Genomic DNA, 24,896 nt, shown 5'->3' with positions numbered 1-24,896 from the left:
AGAGAGCCAGGTGTCTATGGGAGACCCCGGGGCACTGTCAGCAAATCTGGCTGGCTCCTCTGAGTGAGTGAGCCTGGTGGTGAGCAGGTGTGGCCAGGTCCTCTGGCTGCAGAAGGGACAAGGGCCCTCAGCACAGGGGGGACCTTTCCTTCCCTGGATAGTCATTTGTCGCTACTGCCACATTGTGTTCTGTTAGGACGTTAATTTGTGTCAACTGGTGCAGACGCCTTCGGAAAGCCTGACTTCATCACTCGCTCCCCAACGGACACCTTCAGTCCATGAGGCAGTGTCATCACTTCTGTCCTTTGGGCCTCAGTTTCCCCACTGGTTTTGCCATCCATGTGCCCCCAGGGGACAAAGGAGAGATGGGCGCTTCCCAGGGAAATGCCACCTCTCTCCAGAAGGCTTCCGCAGCCAGTTCATCCCCCCCACGGTGCTCACTTCTCTACATGTGCCCCCCGCATTCACTTTACGTAACTGCACACCTGGCCCTTATTTTATACCTGTACTCTCTGAACGTGTATGCATAGTCTCAATCATGAATGGGTTCATGTCTCTTTTTAACAGTAGAGTGAATAGAAATAACGCTTCTGGGCATTATTCTGGGACCGTATTGTATACAGTGTGTGTGTGTGTGTGTGTGTCCCTCACCATTTGGGGACCCAGCAGGACTCGTGACTGGGCTTCAGAAGTGCACAATGCTCCTCCCTTTCCCATGGCACACCGCAAGCTCTAACTGGCTCCCACCACAGGGCAGACGGGGAGCATCGCTTCTGCAGACAAGCAGCTCCTGAACTTGACCTGCTGAGCAAAGGTCAGCTTTCCTAAACTCAGAAGTGTGGAGGGCACAGCCCTGCGCAGCCAAGCAGCTCAGGGGGAAAATGGCCCCAGTGCTGCTGAGTGAGAGGGTTGAGGGCATGGTGAGCGGGTGGACGGGTGTCAGGCAGGGCCAAGGGAGCCCCGTGGTTGTGACTCTGCTTTGCACTATGTCCTCCTAACAGGATGCCTCCGTGTTCAAGGGCAACTTCTCTCTCTACTCGAAAAAACCATCCCAAGAGTTTGGACAGGACCCTCACAGGTAGGGGCAGGACGGTGGAAAAAGGAGGTATGGGAAGAAGATGGGGTCCCCTGGGAAAGTCTGATATGAGTGATGGGCCCCTGCCCCCCAAAATATACATGTGCACATAATTTTACATAAAATTTTAAGGGGATCAAGCCAATTCAAGGATACTCTTGTATCCTTGAGCCTGAGCACTGGATGGCGTCAGAAGGGCTCAAATCACAGGTCTGCCACTTGGGCAGGTTACTGTGCCTCTCTGAGCTTCGTTTCTCTCATCTCTGAAATAAGGATGCAAGCATCTCCCTCCCAGGTTGTCACACTTACATTGCAGTAAAACCACTGCCGTCAAGAGGAGGGTGACCACTAGGTGTGAGTGGGGTGGGCAGAGTTAGCAGGGGGACAGGTGAGATGCAGGAATGTAGCCCATAATATCAGCTACATTTTAGCTTGAAGTGACAGGGAGACAAGGGTGGGCAGGGAAGGACTGGAAGGAAAAATAAAAGCCATGAGTATAATTAAAAGAAAAGAATGGAAAATAGCGAGTGCTGGCGAGGATGTGGAAAAATCGGATCCCCTGTGTATTGCTGTTGGGAATGTAAAATACTCAGCTGCTGTGGAAAATAGTTTAGCTGTTCCTCATAAAGTTAAAACATAGAATTGCCATGTGTGATATTGTGATTTATAATAAGATGTATCTGATCTTCACCTCCAGTCTTGGCAAAGAGCTCCTAAAATCTTTGGAATTACCTAAGGGGAGAGTGATCAAGGTGTCTTTCGTTATGTTAATGAGGTGAAATTTGGAAAGTCCCTAGGTCACCTGAGGATCAGAGCTGGTTGCCAGGGGAACCAACCCTGTGGTAGAAGGGTAAGAACTTTTATCCCCAACCTCAGATTTCCAGGGAGGGGAGAGGGGCTGGAGATTGAATCAATCAACAGTAACCAGTGATTTAATCAATTATGCCTATGTAGTGAGGCCTGTCTAAAAACCCAGAAGGACGGGGTTTGGCGAGCTTCTGGGTTGGTGAACATGTGGAGATTCAGGGAGAATGGTGCACCCAGAGACAGCATGGAAATTCTGCACCTCTTTCCCCATACTGTGTCCTATGCATCTCTTCCATGTGGCTGTTCCTGAGTTATATCCTTACATGATAAACTGTAATCAGGTAAGTTAAATATTTTCCTGACTTCTGTGAGCTGCTCAAGCAAATTAAACAAACTCCAGGAGAGGTTGTGGGAACCTCTGATTTATAGCCAGTTGATCAGAAACACAAGTAGCAACCTGGACTTCTACTGGTATCTGGTGCTGTATCCAGGGAGACAGTGTCAGAATTGAATTGAATTATAGGACACCCAGCTAGTGTTGAAGAATTGCTTGTGGATTTTGGGAAAAAAATACACACACGTCAGAACTGGTGTCAGAAATTAGCCATGTGACCCAACAATTCCACTCCCAGTCAAAGACCCCGAAAGAATTGAAAACAGAGACTCAAACAAATACTTATACATGAATGTTCATAATAGCATTACTCATGGTAGCCAAAGGATGGGAACAACGCAAATATCCATCAGCAGATAGATGGATAAACAATGGAATGTTATTCAGCTATGTAAAGGATTGAAGTACTGATATAAGCTACAGCGTGGATGAGCCTCAAAAATATTATGCCGCGTGAAAGAGGCCCAACACAAAGGCCACATATGATTCCATATATACATACATATATATATATATGGAATTCCATACATATATATATATATATATATATATATATATATATATATATATATATATATACCTCCAGATATCTATACCTATATATCTATATAGAGATAGGTAGGTAGGTATAGATAGACATCTCCAGAATAGATAAATTCATAGAAACAGAAAGCAAACTGGTGGTTGCCATGGGTAGGGGTGCGGGGAAATGGGAATAACTGCTTAATGGGTATGGGTTTTATACTGGGGTGTTGAAAATGTTTTGGAACATTTAGATGTGTGGAACATCTAGATAGATGTGGTGGTTATGCAACATTATAAATGTACTAAATGCCACAGAGTTGAATACCTTAAAATGGTTAATTTTATGTTATGTGAATTCTACCTCAGTAAAAATTATCTTAAAAGGAAGGAAGGGAGGGAGGGAGGGAGGGAGGAAGAAAGGAAGGAAGGAAGAAAAGAAATCATCTGTCTCACACCCCTGTGTGTGGCTGGAGTCACATTCCTGTCTGGAGGTCAGCCCAGGCCCTGACACTATCTCTAAAAGGGAAAGTAAACACTGACTGATGCATGAACTAAGCAAAGAGTGAGATGACCGAGTAAAAGCAACCACTACCCCAGTGGTTCTTAAAGTGGGGCCCCTGGACCAGCAGCATCAGCGGTTCCTGAGAACTTGTGAATAAGGCCAATTCTCAGGCCCCACCCCAGACCTCCTGAATCAGAGACTCTGCGGGTGGACCCAGTGATCCCTGTTCTTATCAAGGTGAGACCCACTGCTCTAGACTGTTGGCAAGCAGGGCCACTGTGAGTGGTCAGGAAGGGGCGCAGGCAGTGTGGCTGGAGGGGGCCGGGCAGTGAAGGGTGGAGGGATTCTGGAGCGAGGCCAGTGAACCTGCAGATCTGAGCCACTGAGCCTCTGGACATCAGCCTCTGCCCAAGGAAAGGCCCCTCTCTGCCCCGGTATAGCCACGGCTGTCCCTCACCTCACCAGCCCCTACGTGAGAGTCCCCCTTACCCTTCACGGTCGATGTGTGGCAGGGGCTGCTTGGGCGTGTGTCGGAGCTTCCGGTGGAACTGGGTGAAGTCCAGCTTTTCAGGCTGCAGGTCCCAGGTGGCACCACTAGAGGGCGAGGGAGGGTGAGAAACGTGACAAGCCCAGTTACTGATGGGGATGAGACACCCCGGCACACCCCAGGCAGGGAACCTCAGAAAGAGGTGGGCAGGAAGAAGGAGTGCCCACTGGCCACAGGCAGGGGTCAGGCAGGGACCCTCACTCAGAATGGAGCCTGAAATGTCAGCTCTGCGCTCACAGACAACAGGGCAAGTGCTTGCCTGTGTAGCCGTCCCCTCTCTTCAACCCTGCTGTATGATAATAGATGCCTATAAAACACAAGTGTGGGCCTGATGCTCGCTCTACAGTGGTCCACCTGAAACACTGGAAAGCCTGGGGAGAGTGTGTCAGTCGGGAAAGCAGGAGGCCAGGTCCCCCAGGTACCAGTCTCAGGAGACCCACGGCACTTCCATGCTGGGCAAGCCTGAGCCAGAGCCAGAGTTGGCCAGCTCCAGGGCCGGGGCAGAGCTGAGCTAAAGGGCCACCACCATCCATGGTCTGAGGCCATCACTCTCCAAAGGAGTGGACACCATGACAGGAGAGCCCATCAGCAAACCCTTCAGGGGCACCATCCCCACGTCCTAGCCAATACCTGCCCTTCCAACTTGGCCCGTCAGGAAGCTTCTAGAGTCTGAAGCACGGACAATTCTTCCTTTTCTCTGGACCCCTCTCCGCACACCCCAGCCCCCGCCTTCCATAACCTCTGGTGGGAGGGGTGGGGTGTGCAGCCACAGCTGGCCGTCCTCAGCTCTAACGCAGCCTGCCTAACATCTGCCACGTGCCGTTCCCCCACCGCCATTTTCCTTCCTTCTCTCTCTGACCTCCTTCCTCCAGCCTCATCCTTCCTACTTCACCCTCCTGTCTTTCTCTCCACTTCTTGATCAATGAACTCTCAACAGTAACTCAATCCCCAAAGGCCCCTCAGGGCATAAGGACCAGTAAGCTGGGGTCCCAGCCGGAGCCACACACCACAAGAGGAGGAGGAGCTCACCTGAAGGAATCAAAGGTGTTGGCAGCCCAGATATCTGTGCCCAGCATGTCCAGAGAGGTGTCTTTGCTGCCATTCTGGAAGAGATGGAGGATGAAAGGGGTGGCATTATTTGCCCGGCCAGGACATGGAACAAACGGGTGGAAGGCCCAATTCCAGAGAGGGTTGCAGAGGGTCCCCTTCCCCGCCATCCCCCTCGGTTGGTCATCCTGGGCAGCTTGGAGGCTGGAGTGAGCCACTGGAGTGAGTGTCCTGGCTGGTGTACCCAGTACGAGGCAGGGGGACCCCTGGCCTCCCCCAGGCTTGGGCCCTCACTTTGCTGGTGTTTGACAGAGCTGTGTGGTCAGGTACAGGGCAGCCAGGTCTCTGCTGCTCCAGCCCGTGGCTCTCTCCTCAAAGCCTCTATACTAGTGAGCTGCCACCACCACTGCCAGCCTGATGGCAGCGGCTTCTCCCCAGGCAGGGGCTCTGCAGAGCCAGGCACGCTGGAAGGTCTGTGTCGGGAGGTTGACTTCCTTTGGAGTTAAGCCCCACACCCCGAAATCAGGTGGCACCAAGAAGCCCCCATTGACCAACAACTCCAGCGATGGAATTTCTCTAAGTCAACTAGCTCCGGTCTTCATCCTTTGTTGTTTCCTATATGATTCATTCCATAGACAGAAAATGCTCTACTTGACCCAGCTTCTATGATCTGTCTTCTTTGCCCTTGGCTGATGATCTCTGCAACAAGTTCTCCAGATCCCTATCTTCACTCCTGATGCCACCCATCCCTCACTGTAACTGAGCAGGACCCTATGGGGCCTTCCCAGAACAGACCCTACCCCCTCCCATGTCCTCTACCTGAAGGAAAACTTCAGCCTCCTAGGCCTTCCCCAAGTTCCAAAGAGTAAATGTAATCAGAGAAGTGAGAAAATGCAGAAACAAAGGAAAACAGACAAGCAAGACAAAAATCATAATAGTTTAGCCATTAACAAAGGCAAGGACATTTAGTTCCTCCTCTAGGGCTATAGATAATATTCTGAGCCAGGTCCCTTGAGCTGTTTTGCAGATACTGAAACCCCCACCAGGTGGAAGAAGTTAACTGCATGCTGACCACAAGCACATAGACCCCAGATGGGTTGGAACCAGAGGTTGGTAAGGTTGACTCCTAATTACCTCACCACCAACTAATCAGAAGAATGTCCATGAGCTGATCACATATCCCATAACCCTCCTCCCTCACCCTGTCTTTAAAAACCTTTCCCTGAAAGCCTTTGAGGACTTTGGACCTTTTCAGCACTAAGCTGCCTGGACTCCTTGCTTGGCGCCCTGCAATAAACGCTGCACTTTCCTTCACCACAACCTGGAGTCAGTAGATTGGCTTTACTGTGCGTGGGCAAGCGGACCCAAGTTTGGTTCAGTAACATCATGACCCCCACAGTCTGCTTTTCATCACCACAGTCTTTAAAAACAATACTTCCACCTCCACTGAAGCTGACTGTGTGCATGCCTTATAACTCAGGACTCCACTCCCAAGTACAAACACAGCCGAAATGTGTACAGACGTTCACCAGTATTACACAGCACAGAAGTACAGAGCAGCACTACTCAGAATAGCTCCAAACTGGAAACCACCCAAATGCCTACCAACAGTCGACCAGACAAATTAATCGTGGTGTGTTCACATACTGGAATATTACACAACAGTCAGAATAAACTAAAACAACATGTAATGCCATAAATGAATCCCACAAACATAAAGTGGAACAAAAGAATCTAGATATAAGAGTACCAGCTCTATAATTCAATTTTATATAAAGTTCAAGAACAGGCAAACTAAGCTATGGAGAATTCAGATAGTAACCAGAAGCGGTCCCCAACAGGGTGCTGGGGGGCTGATAATGTCTGCTCTTAATCTAGGTGCTGGTTACATAGGTGTATTCAGTTTGTGGAAATCCGTTGAACTGTACGTGCATGGTAGGTACACCTTCTTCTGTGTGTGTTATGACCTTCTGGTTAGATTCCTGGTAGCATCCCCAGTCTTTAGTTTTATGATGATCTGTCCCTGGACCTGTCATTCCTCAGATCCCCTAGCTCATACACTGGGCAATCTTCCTTTGAGATCTTTCCATAGGTCTGGCCCTGGGCAGACACTGAAGACACAGAAGTGGAGAAGTCACAGGTTATGCCTGCAAAGAATGGTATGGGATGACACACACATAATAAATAATTACAATACAGTGTGAAATGTGCACTGATTCAAGGTGCCACAGTAGGACCAAAGCACAGGCAAATTTCCTGAGAAGTAGGGAAGGACTCCCCCAGAGTAGGGATTCATGGTGATCAGGAGAGCGGAGGGAAAAGGAGGGAAGGGGTCATCTGGGAAAAAGGGCCAGTATGTGGAAAGGGATCCTGGCAGGATACAATAAGGCATTCTGGGTAACTTTAAGGCCTCCTGGGTTTGCACAGGGAGCCCGGCAGCTTGTCAAGGTGCCCCCAGGTGGGCAAGTCAGTGGTTTTCAACATCACCCACTCTCAGTCCTGGTCAGGGGCCTACTAGGGGCCTCACAAGTGCTCCTCAGTGATTGTCATGGGTTGAATTGTGTCATCACCCCCCCTCCCGGCCCCCCGCCCCCGTCATTATTCATACGCTGAAGTCCTAACCCCCAGCCCCTCAGTGTATTTGGTAACAGGCTCCTTGCAGAGGTAACCAGTTAAGATGAGAGTGGGCCCTAATCCACTATAACCGGTCTCTTTATAAAAAGAGGAAATTTGGACACAGTGACAGATGCACACAGAGGGAGAACGCCAGGTGAGGAATGGAGTTATGCTGCCACAGGCCAAGGAAGTTCCAGAAGCTGGGAGAGAGGCCTGGACAGAGCCTTTCGTAGCTCCTTCACGGGGATCGTGGCTCTGCCGACACCTTGCTTTCAGCCTTTTGGCCTCCAGGACTGTGAGAGGACAGCACACTTCTGTTGTTCTAAGTCACCTAGTTCGTGGTCAAACATCCTAAATCAAGCAGCCCTAGCAAACGGATAACGGTGATCAACCATCCAGCACCTCCACAAACCCCTTGTGAGGGCAGGCAGTCCATCACATCCCCACTTCCCACAGCCAGCAGACAACCCTCCTGTGACCTTCTCATGTCCTTCAGCCACATCAAGCACCAGAGGGCCCTGGCATCCCACCTCCTGCAAACAGACAAGCTCAGACCCAGGCTGGCTCAGCTAGTCTCTGATCTCCCCACACCACCTCCCCAGAGACGGCCCAGGAAGAGTCCCACCTGCCGTCCTTCCTGTGCCCCCCCCCCAGCTGGAGACCACGGCCAACATCACCCCAGAGCCTACCAAGCAGAGCTCACATGGACACTGGTGAAAAGAGAAAAGGCATGAGGATGTATGTGTGTGTTTAGATTCTGCACTTACTGAGCGCCGCCCACATACAAGGCACTGAGAAGCCGGCTAGAAATAACCCCAAACGAGGCTCAGCAACCTGCCTCTCCCTCCCCCAGCAACCAGAGACACCCGACGCCTTGGCAATTTTTTTTTTTGCAGTACGCGGGCCTCTCCCTGTTGTGGCCTCTCCCGTTGCGGAGCACAGGCTCCGGACGCGAAGGCTCAGCGGCCATGGCTCACGGGCCCAGCCGCTCCGCGGCATGTGGGATCTTCCCGGACCGGGGCACGAACCCGTGTCCCCTGCATCGGCAGGCGGACTCTCAACCACTGCGCCACCAGGGAAGCCCTGGTTTTGGTTTTAGTTCTCATTTTCTTCAGGTCGGGCAGAGGCGGCCAGCAAGGTCTCCTTGCTCACTGCATCCTACTCTGCGCATCCCGACTCACCAACCCCTCAAGGGAGAAACCAACCTACTTCCCAGAGAGAGAGCAGTTTGAGGGTAGTTTCTGGCTTCTAATCGGTCTGAAGGGAGAGGAACACAAACTGGCCAGTAGAAAGGTTGAGGCCCAGCCTCCCAGCAGAAGGGGCCCAAGTGCTCAGACCCTCACAGACACCAGGCAGGAGATAAGGAGGGGGTGGGGAGAGGAGGGGAGCATTCAGGGGAGGCTGAGGGAACAAAGGGCTAATGGGAGAGAGGGGCACCCAGAGTGTGACCTCGGATGAGTCACGTAACCTGCCTGGGCTGCATCCATACAATGAGGACTGGGCCCTCCCTCTGGCACCACCAGCCTGAAGCTTTAGGTCACTCAGGCTCTAAGTGGCTGGGAACTTTCTCATGATGCCCTGAGACCTCCCACAATCCTCCTGTGAATCAGCCACAGTCACTCAGGGCCAGAAGCTTCTCCATGTGGTGCCACCTGTGTGCACCTGGGTCTTCCCCACACCTGTCCAGTCTCGCTTCCCCATAATCCCTTTCACTATTGACCGTGACCTCTCGTCTCGGCCTTGCTCCTCTCCTGCTCCCTCCAGACGTGCCCCATCCTGCAGCGCCTGGCTCCAGAAAACTCCTCCGACCTCCCAAACTGCAGTCACCCCCCTCTGTCCTGAACTTAGCACCCGCGTGGGTGACCTGTGGCCGCAGAGCCCACCGGTGGCAGTTCTCACTCCATCTTACCGTCACTCTCTCCTGCTCCAAGGCTTGGACCTGGGATGGCAGGGACTTCTCCGGGTGCCCCAGCACTCTATGCTCGGTGCCCAGGAGGTGTCTGCTGAGTTGACAAACACTTCAAGAGACCTCCACTGTCTTCCTTAAACACGTTGCCATAATGAGCCATGTGACCTCAGCGAAGTTACTTCACCGATTTGGACTTCAGATTCTTCACATTTAAATGAAGAGATCTCTGAAAGTGAAGTGCCGTATCCTGTAGATGGGTTTCTTCTGATTGGCACGTGTGCTGCCAGCACACCCTCTCTCACCAGGGGCAGACATCACTAATCAATTATGGCACAATTTACAATCTTCTAGGATCAGCCCCTCCCTCCCTTCCTTCTTTGAGTTGTCTCATCACCCTACCCATCCCAACTCCTGGTGCCCTGCTTGCTTCAAATGTCACTTTGAAATTGTAGGTGGCTAGAGAGACTCACTTTCTATCTAGGAGACAGGCCCCCACCCTCTTGAGATGTTAAGTGGCTTGTTCACAACACCCTTGCCAGGCCTCAAAGATGATTACCAATAGGTACAGCATTTTAAAATGACTTCTAAAGCAAAGGTAAAAAAAAAAAAAAATCAAACAAACACACTAAACCTTGCTTCCAAAGCACACGTCTGAGACCTCACCTGGAGTGAAGTTCACTTCCTCCTTCAGGATAGTAACACGAAGTCTCTCCTTAATCCCTGACCCTTTAAATACACAACTCACTCTGGCACTTACAAATTCAGCTTATGTGGAGTGGACCATTGCTTAGTCATCACTCTCTTATACCCATAAGGGTGTTAATCTCCCCAAGTAAGTTTTTTTTTTTCAAAACATTTTTATTGTGGTAAAATGCACATAACATAAAATTTACCATCTTAACCATTTTAAGCGTACAGTTCAGTGGTACTAAATATATTTATAATATTGTGTAATCATCAGCACCATCCATTCCCATAATTCCTTTCATCTTGTAAAACTGAAAGCGTATACCCATTAAATACCAACTCCCCATTTCTGCTCCTCCCAGCCCTGGCAACCACTATCCTATCTTCCGTCTCTAAGATTTTGACAACTCTCAGTACTTCATACAAGTGGAATCACACAGTATTTGTCTTTTTGTGACTGGCTTACTTCACTTGGCATAAGGTCCTCAAGGTTCATCCATGACCCCAGTGAGACTTTAAGCTCCTGGACCACAGCTGCTTTCTGTTCCTGTGTCCCCAAAGTGGTCAAGCCGGGCACACAGTAGGTCCACCTCAGATGGCTGCCAACTGATTAAAGAGACTCTACCCTGAGAGATAGAGGCCCTGCTGCCTGTGTGCCTGAAAGACTGAGTCACAGATCAGGATGTCAAGATGGATTCACCAACCTAGGATTTGAGACCCCTAAAGAGTGAGGAATGCAGGATGGAGAGAGAGAACAACCATGAAAAAAGGACGGGAAGGTCACAGCTGAACGCAGGACCGCAAGCACCTCACAGGGACGAGCACAATACACCTTAAAAGCAGCTCAAGAGCAGTGCGAGTGCACATAAATCTCCCTCCTGGTCCGGGGGCTGGAGTCTTGGCCACCACCCCTCGTAGCAGGGAGGGGAGGCCGTCTACCCTCTGCCCTGTGCTGTGGGCAGAGGGCCCTGTGCAGAGAGAACCACAGCTAAGGGAGGTGCCTGGGCATCTCAAGCTCAGGCCCCAGCCTCTTCTGAAGCAGCATCCCTGGCAGGGGACCCACCAGCCTCAGGGACTCTGGGGGTCCAGGGACAAGGCCCCACTGGCTGATGAGTGGGAGACAGTGACAGAGCAGCAGTTGCTGGAGGGGCTGCCCCAGGCCTTTGCAGCAGGAGGTACCCTGTAAAGGGAGGCCCCCCCCACCTCCCTGCATGTGCAGATCAACCTCGAGGAGCTGGTACCATCTCCGATCGGAGGTGAGAAGCATTTTTTCAGTACTTCATAGTTTATAGACCCTCTCCACACATTTTTCCTCACTGAAGCCCTACGACTCTCACCCATCCTCGCAGGAGCCCAGAGGACTTATTCCTGAGCCGACGGAGATAACCTGAACCCTATTTTAAATGCTGGAAAACTCCAAAACCACTGCGGTTCCCAGCGGGCACCTGGCTACTCAACCCTCCCCCCGTCACCCTCCCGTCAGCTCAACCTCTGGTTCCGGTGAGAGCATCCGTCAGCCGGCGGAAGCCTCTGCTCTCACCCCTCCATCCCTCGTTAGTCCTCATGAGCACCTGCCTCCGGCCTCCACTCCCTCCCCCACACGCCGTGACTCTGATTCTCGGAGCTCAGGAACAGAAGTGCTAGGATGAGCCCCTCACAGACCGAGGGGCCGCAGCCCACACTTTGCACGGTCCTGGGGAAAGAATAATGTGCCCAGCCTCCCTGGAGGAGGCGAGAGCACTGGGCAAGAATCAGGACCCTCGGGCCGCTGAACGGGATGTGGCTGAGGGCTGTGGGCAAGGCTGCGGCCTCTCTTGCTGCATAGAGTAGGAGGGTGAGCCCCAGCAAGGCCAGTGTTGTAACGGGGAGGGGGAACGTGTCTGGAGAAGCCCACAGTGAAACTCTTGGTCACGCAGATGACTTACTTATCGTTGCTCCATCTGACAAGATGACTGCAGCACATAACAAGGATCTGGACATCTCCTTAGAGTTTGTGGCAATGGGATGTGACCGGCATATAGTCACTGCATGTAACCTTTTACCAACAGGGGCTGGAGAAGGGGCCTGGCTCTTGGAAACAAAATCTGTGTCCTTCAAGTTTCAGCCCAGAGAGGGAAGACCCTCACCTGCAGAGCCTTCCTTTCTGTCCCTTGTTGAAGCGGAGGTGGTGACCCAGGCGATGCCCAGAGGGGCCAGGACTCACCGGCAGCGTGATTGCTGCCACTGAACTGACAGCCAGGAACCTAACAGCTTCTCACGTTCATCCCCAGCGCCCGCCAGCCCTGGGCTGACAGCACCCAGGCGAACCTTGGGCCACCTGCCACGTTGATGCACATCCAGCCAAGGCCCCTGAAGCCATAAAGTTCTTGGATGTTCCCCGCTTCTTGAGTTCTGGACGCCAACCCTCAAACCTTGCAACCCCTAACACACACACAGGGCAGAGACGATGGTGGCGGCAGCTTGGCTGTTCTGCTCACTGCTACAGGGGCCTCAGCATCCTCCTTGGCACACTGGCAAAGCTTTGTGTTGGTATGCGGCTCAGACACTGTCTGTGAAGGGGCTCTGAGGCCACACCAAGCTGTTGAAGGTACAAGGCTATATTCCTCTTTGGGCCACTGTGCTCTTCCTGGACTCAGAGAAAACAAATCTCCTTCCACCCGAGTCTTTCTCTCTGATGGGATCCAGCTCGAGAGCCTTCCTCCCTGTGGCTCTGCTGTTTCCTCATCAGCTGGTGCCCCTCAAGCCCACGACACATCCAGCACATACCCCAGTGGTTGATTCCCTTCCTGATCTACTGTGTGCTCCAAGTGGTGTTCTAGAAACACTAATCCGCTGGCTCACAAATGTCAGTGTGCATCAGAATCATCCAGGGAAGGGACTGAGAACGGTTTAAGTTTAGGGCAGCTGGAGTGATGCATGGAACACGCTTTAGGAAACAGTGGATATTAAAAAGTTTTGTGGGGGACAAAAAGTTTAAAAAGGCTCCTCGGTCAAATATTTGGGACACACAGAGTTAAAAGAGTGTTAAATAAATACTTTACTGCAGAACTTCTCAGTGCCTTTATTGGTCTTAGATGGATGCTGACTCTTCAAGTAGGCGGCGGCACACTATGCAACCTTTCCCAAACTCCTCTGGCCAGAAACCCACCCCACTCTTCCTTTTCACTCCACAGAGCATCCTGCAGGACTATGGTTCCCCCACTGGGAAATAGACATCTTAAACTATCTGTTACCTGTCTTCCCCAATTAGCCTGCCACCCCCTCAACTGCAGCAGCCCTGGCTTCACTCTTCTGTTGTGTCCCCCTGCCTCCTCACCCCCACCGCCTTCCTAGTCTTGGGACGCAGCATCATTCATTCTTTTTTTTTTTTTTTTTGGCAAGGACTCTGTGGCCAGGCACCGAGAGCTCTCCACAAAGCCTCGCTGGCTTCTTCGAGAACATTCTCCAGGTTGCAATTCCAGTTGGCCTGGTGACCACGGCTTTCCTCTGAGTCCCAGCCCTTCCCTGGCCCTGAGGTCACCCAGCCCCTGCCAACACCCCGCCAGGTTGTTGCAATGCCAAGGTTCTGAGGAGCCTTATCAAAAAAAAATCACCCTTTTCAGTGGATCGTTTTTTAGCACTTAAACGCTGCTGAATCCTTCACAACAGCTTCTTTTACTGACAATTAGGGGGCCCCTTGACAGGGTGAATCGTGCTGCTCTCAGAACAGATCACAAAGGGATAATGAGCACTTTAAACCGTGTGGAAAAAGAAATGGAAACGGCCTGCCCACGGGCAGGGAGACTGAATCTGCCTCTGAAAGGGCGACGCGGGGTGCACAGCTACCCCAGATCAGGGAGGACAGGTTCCAGAGAATGATAACAGCAAACACTGACGCAGCACTCACCGCACACCAGGCACCATCTGAGCACTTGACATCTGTTACAACCCTAGGAAGCAGCTGTTGCTATCACCATCCCCATTTCACTGATGAGGAAACTGAGGCTCAGAGAACTTGCCCGCATTCACAGAGCTAGTTCCCAGGAACGCATATGAGTGTGGACCAGAGTCTGTGCTCTTAACCACTGCACTCTGCAGATATATTATTCAAATAACTTCTGACCCCACTGTCGAGTTTCCCATAATGCAGGAACATACCCATATCCCTACGAACATTTGGGTTTTCCGAGTTCATCTCTTGGGAAGGCAGCGCTGGTGCAGGGAGTAAATACTTGCAGTGAGGAAAAGAAGGAATGTAGGGGTGCAAGATAGAATGTGTAGGGTCGGGGGGCTCCATGCATGAGTGAATGAAACAAGATGGGAGTGAGTCACTGGACAGTAGAAAAACATGCCAAGTCAGGTGCAATGGGAAAAAATGACCCTCTTCTATACTGTTGTTTTTTCTTTATTAATATACAACTGCAGAGTCATTTCTGCTAGTGTACGTATGTGTGCACAGGTATGTGTGTGTTGACAATCCCAGGCTGCAAAGGTTTAGAAATAAGGCAGAGTCTGGCTAAACAAGGCAGGGGGCAGCAGGAGGACCCCCCCCCCATTAGTGGGAGGGTCACAGGCAAAGTTCCAACTAGAGGATGTCCGGGCATGTCAGTCTGAGTTTCCCCAGCATGTTTGCTGCTGTGTCAGCCGCACCAGAGTTGGCCGGCCCGACTGCGGCTGCAGCACCAGGAGCCTGCAGAGACCAGGGCCTGAACTCCCGGACTGCAGAACCAGGGGCCAGCTGCTGGACGTCAGCTCTACAGGGCCCAGCCTGGGCACCAGAGAGATGAGGGCAGTACAGCCCCTGCTCCTTGGAAGGCTCATAATCCCAGTCCATTTCCCCTTCTTGGTGCAAAATGTTCTTCCATAGATTCTGTCCATGATGAGGGCCAAGAGCAAGCAAACCCCACAGACTCAGGGCTCCCAGGGGAGCTGATAGGGAGGGCTATCCCTTTAAACAATGGACAAGACCTCTCTCCTTCCTCTCCAAGGATGCCCTCCCAAGTCCCCTGCCCCCAGCCCCAATATATCACCCACATTAGTGGGTTAACACAGTGCTAGGCACTGTGTGGCCACAAGAGGTCCGAGGTGATTGTCCCTGCCCCACAGGTCTTACCACCTAGCTGGAAAGTCACAGAAAAGGAAAAAACAACTGAAGACAACACGTAGTGAAGCACCATGTGATAGGATGCATGCCACCCATGCTGCGGGCTCCAGGGGAGACTGTGGCTCTGGACTCCAGGAAAAACTTCCTGCAAGTAACAACACGGATGGACTGAGACTGGGGAAAGCAGGACCCTAGGCCTGTAAGCTGCTTCCTGGGGCCCCATGAGGGTTGCTGCAGCTAGTGTGGTGCATTATACAGGACGTTTGGAGACCAAAATACTCCAAAGGCATCTCCTGGGCCAAAACAGGGGCTTCCTGTAGGCCAGGTCCAAAACTCCTCTCAGACCCAAACAACTAGACTTTGAGGGTGACTTGGGTTTGCTTGAAGAGAGAGGAAGTGAGGACCCAAGCACAGATCAAGGGTGGGGCAGGGTAGGGCCCAAGGAGAAGCAGTCCTGTCCTGGTGTGTGTGTGTGTGTGTGTGTGTGTGTGTGTGTGTGGTGTGCGTGTGCCTGTGTGGTGTGGGTGGTTGTGGGTGGGTGTGTTTGGGTGTGTGGGGTGTGTGTGTGTGTGTATGTTTATGTGTGTGGTATGTGTCTGTGGTGTGTGGGTGTGTTTGGGTGTGTGTGTGGGTGTGTGTTTGGGTGTGTGTGGTGTGTGTGTGTCTGTGGTGTGTTTTTTTGTGTTTTTGTGTGTGTGGGTGTGTTTGGGTGTGTGTGTTTGTGGGTGTGTGTATGTGTGTGGCTGTGTGTGGGTGCGGGGGGTGTGGGTGTGTGTGGGGCGTGTGTGTGGGGCGTGTGGTGTGGGTGTGTCTGGGTGTGTGGGGTGTGTGTGTGGGGTGTGTTTGTGGGTATGTGTGTGGTGTGTGTGCGTGGGTGTGTGTGGGGTGTGGGGGGGGTCTGTGTGTAGGGTGTGTGTGTGGGGTGTTTGGGTGTGCGTGTGGGTGTGTTTGGGTGTGTGTGTGTGGGGGTGTTTGGGTGTGTGTGTGTGGTGAGTGTTTCTGTTTGCATGGTGTGTGTGGTGTGTGAGGGGGCGTGTGTGTGGTGTGTGTGTGTGTGTGGTGTGTGTGGGGGGGTTTGTGTGTGCATGTGTGTGGGGTGTGTGAGTGTGTGTGTGTGTGTGTGTGTGTGTGTGTGTGTGTTCAGCACCAAGGACAGCACCCCACGTGCTGGTAGGAAAGATGGTGATGGACCCCCAATATTTTAATCTTCCTACAATAGAAAGGCCTGAGGCAGGAGAACGACAGAGCAGAGACCAGAAGATAGAGCCTCCTGAGGAGTACCAGAGCTGAGTTCAGGAGCAGAAAAGGCCATTCCTTTCACTCTGGAGCTTTCCTGTCTGTCTGTCCAATCTGTCCCTTCTGTCTCTACCCTCACTGTCTTTGAATTAAGACCCAAAACCCAGAGGAGTGGGAGACAATGACTCCCTGTGGCCAAGTATATTTCTCCAGTCTCTCAGCTAATTAATCATGCCTTAGGATTTAAATGGCAATATTATTAGTACCTACCCTAGACTGGGCCACAGCAGAGCCCACTTCTGGTTGGCTGCCTGTCCAGCATCTGCTGAAGCAGTGGGGGCCCACTCAGCTGTCCCTAGCCCCATACCTTGCCCATGCCTCTGTGCAGAGAAAGGAGCTCATCCTCCAAGGCTCCTCCCTAGGAGGCCTTCTTGGAACTCTCCAGTTGCTGGAGATATCTCCCTTCCTGCCAGCGCCAGACTCAGAACCACAGAAGGCCAGGGAGGGAAGGGGCTGAGAGATCATCTGGCCCAGGGCTGATCTAGATGCTCCCACAGTGACGAGGTGGATAGAGTGGGAGAGAAAGCAGGTGGGTTCCTTCCCCTGCCTCACCAAACAGTTCTGCCCTTTGGGTTTTCTACATGAGATTTCCTTGAAAGACTGTGATGAAACAAAAGGTTCTGTACTTTAAAAAATTTAACTTTTATTTTAGATAATTGTAGATTCACATCTAGTTGTAAAAAATAATAGAGATCCCATGTATCCTTTACTCTGTTTCCCCGCCAAGGAAAAACTTATAAAAGTATATAGTTCGGATCACATCCAGGGTACCGAGAGCCATACCCTCTAGAAGGCTCAACATTTCCATCGGCACAAGGATCCTTCCTGCTGCTTTTTTGTACCCACCCACTTCATCGTGCCCCCCTCCCCTAATCCTGAAGAACTGCTAACCTGCTCCGTATTTCTATAATCCCATCATTTCAAGAATGGTATATAAGTGGAATCATAGAGTATGTAACTTTGGGGGATTAGCCTTTTTTCACTCTGCATAATTCCCTGGAGATTCATCCAGGTTACTGCATGCACCAAGAGTTGATTCCTTTTTATTGCTGAGTGCCATAACTTACTTAACCATTCACCTGTTGAGGGACATCTGGATTATTTCCAGCTTTTGGCTATGATGAATAAAGCTGCTATAGACATTCAAGTACAGGTTTTTGTGTGAACATAAGTTTTCATTTCTCTGGGATAAACACCCAGGGTTGCAATTGCTGGATCATATGGTACTTGTAGGTTTGGTTTTATAAGAAACTGCCAAACTGTTTTCCAGAATGGCTGTACCACTTAACATCCCCACCAGCTATGTGTGAGTCATCCAATTTCTCTGTATCTTCACTGACATTCAGTGTTGTCACTGTTTTTGTTTTTTAATTTTAGCCATATTGACAGGTGTATAGAGACACCTTGCTGAGGCTTTAGTTTGCATTTCCCTAACAGCTAACAATGAACATCTTCTTGTGTGCTTAGTTGCCATCTGTATATCCTCTTTAGTGAAAAATGCCTCTTCATGTATTTTGTACATTTTCTAATTGCATTGTTGTCAGTGCTGAGTTTTGAGAGTTCTTGACATATTCTAGATGCTTGTCCTTCGTCAGATATATGTTTTGCAAAATCTTCTCCCTCTTTGTAACTTGTCTCTTCATGCTCTAAACAGGGATTTTCCCAGAGCAAGAGTTTTTCATTTTGATGAAGTCCAATTTCACACCTCGGTGTTGACATTTATTGTCTTCATTCATTCACTTTGAAATCTTCCCAACTCTTGGTATGAGAAATGATTTTTGATTGTAATCAGGACACTTTCATGTTACGTAATGAGACTCTGAATCTCATTTAAATCTTCTGTTTTAACTGGCTTTTTGTGGTACCACTCTGTCAGGGGAAAGAGGGGTGGGCACGACCTCAGTACTGTCAGTGGAGCATTTGTTATGGCTCAGTGGAGGCAGGAGTTCCAGGACTCCACATGGTCCCCACTGACCCTGCTATGGGGGCCTCACGACCACCGGGCAACAGTGGAAGTCCCAGCTCTCTAGTAGAACCTCCTCTGACACGTGCCAGCAGGGAGGGGAGGGGCACCTCTATCCTGCTGAGTGGGGGTGGGAGTCCAGGGTCCCCGCATGGCCTCCAACAATACCATGGGGGCAGGGAGCTTCTTACCAGCCAGCAGGGATGAAAGTCACAACCTCCTACTTGACCTTCTCTGACACCACACTGCTGAAGGAGTTAGGGGGCCGCATTACAGCCCGGAGCGGGTGGAAGTCCAGGTTCCCACTGGTTATTTGCTCATGACGGTGGGGATGGTGCTACAGTTTTTTTCTGTGCTATTTGGCTGGAGTACAGCAGCTATTGTCTAAAAGTTTTCTATCTTGCTAGACCTAAGCTTCTATTCTTTTCCTGGACCTAAGCTTAGAGATAATAGGCTTTTATTGGAACTTAAAAAAAAAAAATCTGTGTCCACTGGCATTTCCTAGTTACCCACATCTTCAGCTTCAAGTCTGGGATATAGGAAGCAAAAAGAAAACCCAGGGAGGTCACTCCTGTGTCAATACTCAGGTCCCAAGGTCCCTAGCTGGTCTGCCTTCTCTCTCTGTTTCAGAATCTTCTTATATTTGTTTTATATAGAATGTTCAGGGTTTTAGTTGTACAGGAGGAATATAGAAAAGAACATCTATTCCATCTTCCCAGAAATAGAAATCTGTATTTTTAACAACACATTTTGATGACCTTAAGTCTAGTTCACCTCCTCATTTTTCAGAGGAGAAACTGAGGCTGCAGCTAGATGAGGTATCTCACCAGTGATGGAATAGTGAGTCAGAGGTACAGAAGCCAGGACTCACATCTCCTCACTCCAGTCCTCCAGTCGGATGCCGTTACCATGACAGCATGGCTCCTCCCCCTTCATGCCCGGGTATCTGACCTCCTCTACAGACGCCAGCTGCAGCCAGCTCCCCTCCTCCCAGTATTCACACGCGGCTCTAGAATGTTGCTTGTCCACTCGAGAAAGTCTTCTTTCTCTAAGCAGACTCTGGGTACTCTGAGGGCAGAGACCAGGCCACATGGCTCATCCTGTTTACAACGTGGGCTCAATGAATAGTTGCCGACTACTCTCCCTATAGAAGTCAATCATCAATATTGTTTGGTAAGTATTGTATCCTGGTTCCTCCGGGTGAGCTGGAGCCAGAAGTCACTCCGAGGATGGAGACAGATGGCATCTTCTGGAAAAGAGAGGCTCACATGCTGGGAGCAGCAGAAGTACATGCCGTGTTCAGTTTTGGGAGGCTTATTAAGAGGAAATATAGTCTGTGCTTACGGTGCTCCCAGAAAAGTAACCCAGGATGGGACAGGACGTGGGAAGCAGTGTGTCATGTCCCAGACTTCTTAGCACTGTGGTTTAAGTGCCCATCTCCCGCCCCCACCCCTGCCCACTCTACCCTCCACATACACAGAGACTGCCCCCATTGCCTTCCCCATCCAGATTCCTGGTTCCTAGCATGGTGGCTGGCACACGGGCCCTCAATGATGACGTGCTGGTTGGATGAATGGATGAACGAACAAATAAATAATCAAAGGAATAAACGAACCACAACAAAAGGAAACAGCTGCAGGAATGAGGATGCTTAGCTTAGAAAGCAGACTTGCCATGGCAGACTGTGGGGGAGAGGCTAAATAGCCATGGACAAAAGGAATCAAACTAAAGCCATCAGCTGGAGTCATGAAGAGGTGGTCTGGGCTGAATCAAAGACCGACACTGTTATCAGTGGAGCTGCTTCACATGCTCTGAGATGCCTTGGGAAGCAGTGAGTTCTCCATTTCTGGAAACGTCCAGCAGCTCAATGGCCTCAAGAAGCAGGGGGATCCTGCATTGCAGGGAGTTGGATCAGGTGACCTCTGAGCTTCTTCTCATCCTGAGAGCCCACATCTTCAGGGTTCACTGGAGACCTGCCTAGCTCTGGATTTAATGTGGTAAAGGAGATAAGGGGGTGGGGGAGGAAGTCAGCCACAGCCCCTGTTGAGTTTCCACTAGAAGTGGAGCATGTGACAGTCATTCTAGCCAGTCACCAACCAGTTCTGGTTTCCCTGGTCCAGGCGTATAGTAGGATTCTCCTATTTAGTGTGTTTATGGTTGGGTGGGGCCATGTGACTAGTTCTGGGCAACAAGCTAAGAGTGGAAGTGATGTGTGTTACATTTAGGTTGGAGCGCTGAATTGCCTCCGGTGCTCTTTTCCCTCCGTCATGGCAACTGCTCCACCAAGCTGGGTCCTAAATGGGTGGCTTAAAGTTACTAAGATTCAGAGCTGTTTGTTACTGCAGCATTTCCTAGGCTATCCTGACTGATACAGGGGGACACAATTTACCTGTAAGGAACGACAAAGAAAATACAAGCCATGCAAGGTACACAAATGTGTGGGGTTGGACAGCAGCTCCAGCAACTCAGCGGGGCGTACAGACACCCCACCCCCTACCACTCTGGTAAAACCCAGCACTAACCAGTGACTCCAGCTGTGCCCACTCCTCCACTCTAATATCCCAACGTCATGGCCAACTTCAAGTCTCTGCTAACACCGTTTCTTCTCTCTTCACCTTCTTCTCTCTTCCCTTCCATCTGGTCAGACATCCTATCCATTCCTGAAGGCACAGATCGAGTCTCATGTCCTGCAAGCCATCTCCCTACCCGCAGAGAGCAACAGGGCCATTCCTTGGAATGACTGCAGGGTCTGTGGTCAGGGCATCTCTTTGGGGGTCTTACCGTGTGTGCCTGTAGTCTGTTTCATGTTCACTCGCCTCTGCTCTACAAACAGGTAGTGAGCCCAAAGGCTCCAGCTCATATGTGAGCCAAGCTCACAGCAGGTGGTCAATAAATGCTGAGTGAACAGAGAGCAGTGCCATGAACACACACATGATATTTCTTAATTATTCAGAGAAGCTGATTAAAAATCTGGGCACTTTGACTCAGATATCATTTGTACTGAGTTTTTAGATTGGCTCTGAATCAGATACTATAATTCCTCAAGGGCAGCAAGATGACTGGCAGAAAATTCCTTCTACCCTTTTCTGTGAGCCAGAGGTAAGCAGTGCATTTGAGGCTCACCTCTGCCTACCATCTGTTATCTCTTGGGTCACAGTCAGTGCTGACACATAGGATATATCTAACCTGCAGGTTGACACAGGCATCAGGGTATGTGGGGGGAACAGTAGAGAAATCAGGAAAATCCAGACCTGCTGATTTTAGCAGCCATTTGGACCCACTTCATGGAGACACAGAATATAAACAGTGAAAGATGTTTCCAGAGAGGCTCAGAGGAGTCTGTGTAGTCCAATGCCTCATTTTGTGGAAGAGGCATTGGAGTGCACGTCACACCTGGGTCAACATCTGGTTCTTCTGACCCCTGGAACACAGCTCTTTTCTCTCTCTCCTGATGCTTCGATTTGCTACCGGGCATCACGGGGTGGAAGAGGGGAGTGCCCTTCTCTCCTCACTCCAGGGAGTGTGGGATCACAGCCTGGCAGCCAGGACTCAGGACACCATTTCTGACACATCCCTACCTTTCCCAGGGCTTTGCATGAACCTGTCTGGAAAGACGTGTGCTCATCAGGTTCCCAGCAAAGATCCCATCACTTGCTCAATAGCCAACACCGTGGGTCAACAAGTCCTTCGGTCAGGAAGTACTTCTCAAGGACTAATCAGAGGCACTGCTGCTGTCTGGCACATCAATTTCCTTTCCTTGGCATTTCTGTGCTGATGGAGAAGACCTGTTTGTTCCTAACTCCACACAACCTTTCACATGCCTTCAGCTTCCTTCCCTGAATGCTAAGTCCTGGGCCGGCACCTGGGGATGTCGTCTAAATGCACTGGGCTGCACTCTCTCATTTCAGGTGCCTTCCTCTAAATCATCTCCGGGCACCTCCCCTGTTAACTGTATTCCGACCTCCTGAGTAAATGACTAGGTGGCGGACGAACTCTCTTGGAAAGATGCTGCCAGGATGCCAAACAGTCCCCAGTACAGCCAAGTCCTGACTACAGGCAGTTAACGGGCCTCTTCAGGACTATGTGGAACCCATTTTTTGTTCTGGACTCTCTGAGCCCCCTCCTTCCACCTCGTGGGACTCTACCTACCCTGGCTTACCTCTACGTTGTGCCTCTGAAAGGGTTCAGAGAAGGCAGGGTTTTTTTGGTTTTATTCATTAATTAAAACAACAAAAATAATCCCAGTGCATGACTACTTCTCAAAGGGTGCCTGCACCCAGCTCCTCATTCAGTGCATGGTCTGTGTGACTCACCACACAGCTTTCTGGGCAGAATGCAGCACCTCAGCATCCTGCTGTGGGCCCCACTGTCCCGGGTACATGTGCCCAGAGTGGGGCAGTCAGGGAAAGTGCTAGAGCAGTCACCCCAGTCTCAATCTAGCCTCAGTTTCCTCCTGAAATTCTTCCCAGGGGTGAATGTGGGATAGTAGAGCTTCCGCATCATCCCAATGACTTCCAAAAGCTCAGCAAAGTTGGTGTGGCCAGAGGAACAGGACCCGCTAGGGAATGACTGCGTAGACCGGGTCTGAGCCATCTCAGGTATCATTATTGAGCACCTACTGTGTGCAAGGCCCTAGGCTGGTGGGGGGGTGGGTCAGGGATGTAAAGGGAGCCCTGGTGGTGCCCAGCTCAAGGCCCACCAGCAGGCTGAGGGGACAGGCAGATGTACATACGGAACATCCTGATCACATCATGGATTAGCGTGTGGGTGAGGGTGTCTGCCTGGTGGAGAGGGTACAGTGAGGAAGCCAGTGGGTGCTCATATGAGCTGGTCCAGTGCTCCTCCATCTGGTGGACCAGGCTGAAGGGGCCCTTGAAGGCTGTATGGGCAGCAGCATCCCGTCAGAGCTGCCCCCAGCTAAGGCACTCTTCAGCCGGCAGCTCCCTGGTTTCCCTTCCATCAGGGGGCCACTCCAGGGCAGGGTGGGCAGGAGCAGCTGTCTCTGGTAAGTTGTGGGGCTTTCCTTATGTCACTCAAGGGATGCTGACCAGCTTTGATCCCTCCACCAGAGGGCATCAGAAGATGGCTGCTTGGGCTTCCCTGGTGATGCAGTGGTTGAGAATCTGCCTGCCAGTGCAGGGGACACGGGTTCGAGCCCTGGTCTGGGAAGATCCCACATGCCGTGGAGGAACTAGGCCTGTGAGCCACAACTACTGAGCCTGCGCGTCTGGAGCCTGTGCTCCGCAACAAGAGAGGCCACGATAGTGAGAGGTCCGCGCACCACGATGAAGAGTGGCCCCTGCTCGCCGCAACTGGAGAAAGCCCTCGCACAGAAACGAAGACCCAACACAGCCAAAAATAAATTTATAATAAATACATAAATAAATAAATAAATAAAGAAGATGGCCGCTTCACGGACTTCCCTGGCGGTCCAGTGGTGAAGACTCTGCACTTCCACTGCAGGGGGCGTGGGTTCCATCCCTAGTCGGGGAGCTAAGATCCCACATACCGTGTGGACAAAAAATTAAAAAAATTTTTAACTTTAAAAAAAAGATGGCTGCTTCTTGAGGTGACATCAGAGGCTCCTGGAGACGAAGCCCAGGGTGGGTGCTCCCACTGGCAGGAATGTGGACGTGGACGTGAGCCAGCATGGGCCGTGGGACAAGAGCAACACCCCAGAGAGGGCAGAGCATGAGAAACAAGGAGGCTGTCCCAACACCGTTGAGCTGCCATGCCAGCCCTGAACACCCTGCCAGGAGGGTGGCGAGAGAGAAAGAGCCTTCCGTCTTGTACACCACTCTATTGTTCGTACCCTAGTTAACTGAGTTACTAATGTCTACAGTCAGGCCTTTCATCACCGAACCAAGGTGATGACCCCAGGAGACCTCATTTCAATCTTACCTCTCCGTGCAGCATGGGGTACAGCGTCCGGGGCCTTCCAGGAGGGCCAGCCCGATGCCACCACCTCTGCTCGGCCTGCCCGAGTGCCTTAGCTCTGGGCCACCTGAGGTCTGGCCACGCTGTGCACACTGTGTCTCCTGCCCTGCACTGGGCATTCTTTTATACATTATCTTGTCCTTCAGGGGCCATGCTCCAGGCCACTACAAACACTCCCCAGCAGAGGAATCTATGAAAACTCCCTCCGCAAACACCCTGAACTCTTGGGCCCGCTGCGCTTTCCTCGGCTCTGAGCAGCTTCTCACGGCACAGGGTGTGACCTCACCAGGACTCAGGCGGAGCAGCCTTCTCGCTTCCCCCAGCTGGCTCGCCGCATGGGGACACTGCGGGCTCTGAATCCAGAATGCACAAGGCACGTGGCACGTGGGGCTGAGACCGTGGCTGTCCCTCGGTGCCCCGGCTACTATTCCGCTTCTTGGAAGCAGATGTCTCTCCCTTCCTCTCTCTGAGATGATCAGACAGACTACTTGGGGGCGGTGGGAGTGCC

At 51.2% G+C, this 24,896-nt stretch overlaps 1 protein-coding gene across 8 annotated transcripts in view; it reads right to left on the bottom strand.

Moving 5' to 3' along the window:
* Nucleotides 1-24,896, bottom strand: part of CTIF (cap binding complex dependent translation initiation factor) — a 311,698-nt gene that overhangs the window by 194,040 nt on the left and 92,762 nt on the right. For all 8 annotated transcript variants that reach the window (XM_060118402.1, XM_060118403.1, XM_060118401.1 and 5 more), the window contains 2 exons: nucleotides 4,880-4,953; nucleotides 3,793-3,897 (listed from right to left, as the gene is read on the bottom strand). In XM_060118402.1, coding sequence (XP_059974385.1) covers nucleotides 3,793-3,897; nucleotides 4,880-4,953 — 179 coding nt within the window. The remainder of the gene's footprint in view (nucleotides 1-3,792; nucleotides 3,898-4,879; nucleotides 4,954-24,896) is intronic.

Source organism: Mesoplodon densirostris, chromosome 15, assembly GCF_025265405.1.
Source record: "Mesoplodon densirostris isolate mMesDen1 chromosome 15, mMesDen1 primary haplotype, whole genome shotgun sequence".
In the NCBI taxonomy this organism is placed as follows: Eukaryota; Metazoa; Chordata; class Mammalia; order Artiodactyla; family Ziphiidae; genus Mesoplodon; species Mesoplodon densirostris.
This window is presented reverse-complemented; position numbering and strand designations above follow the sequence as displayed.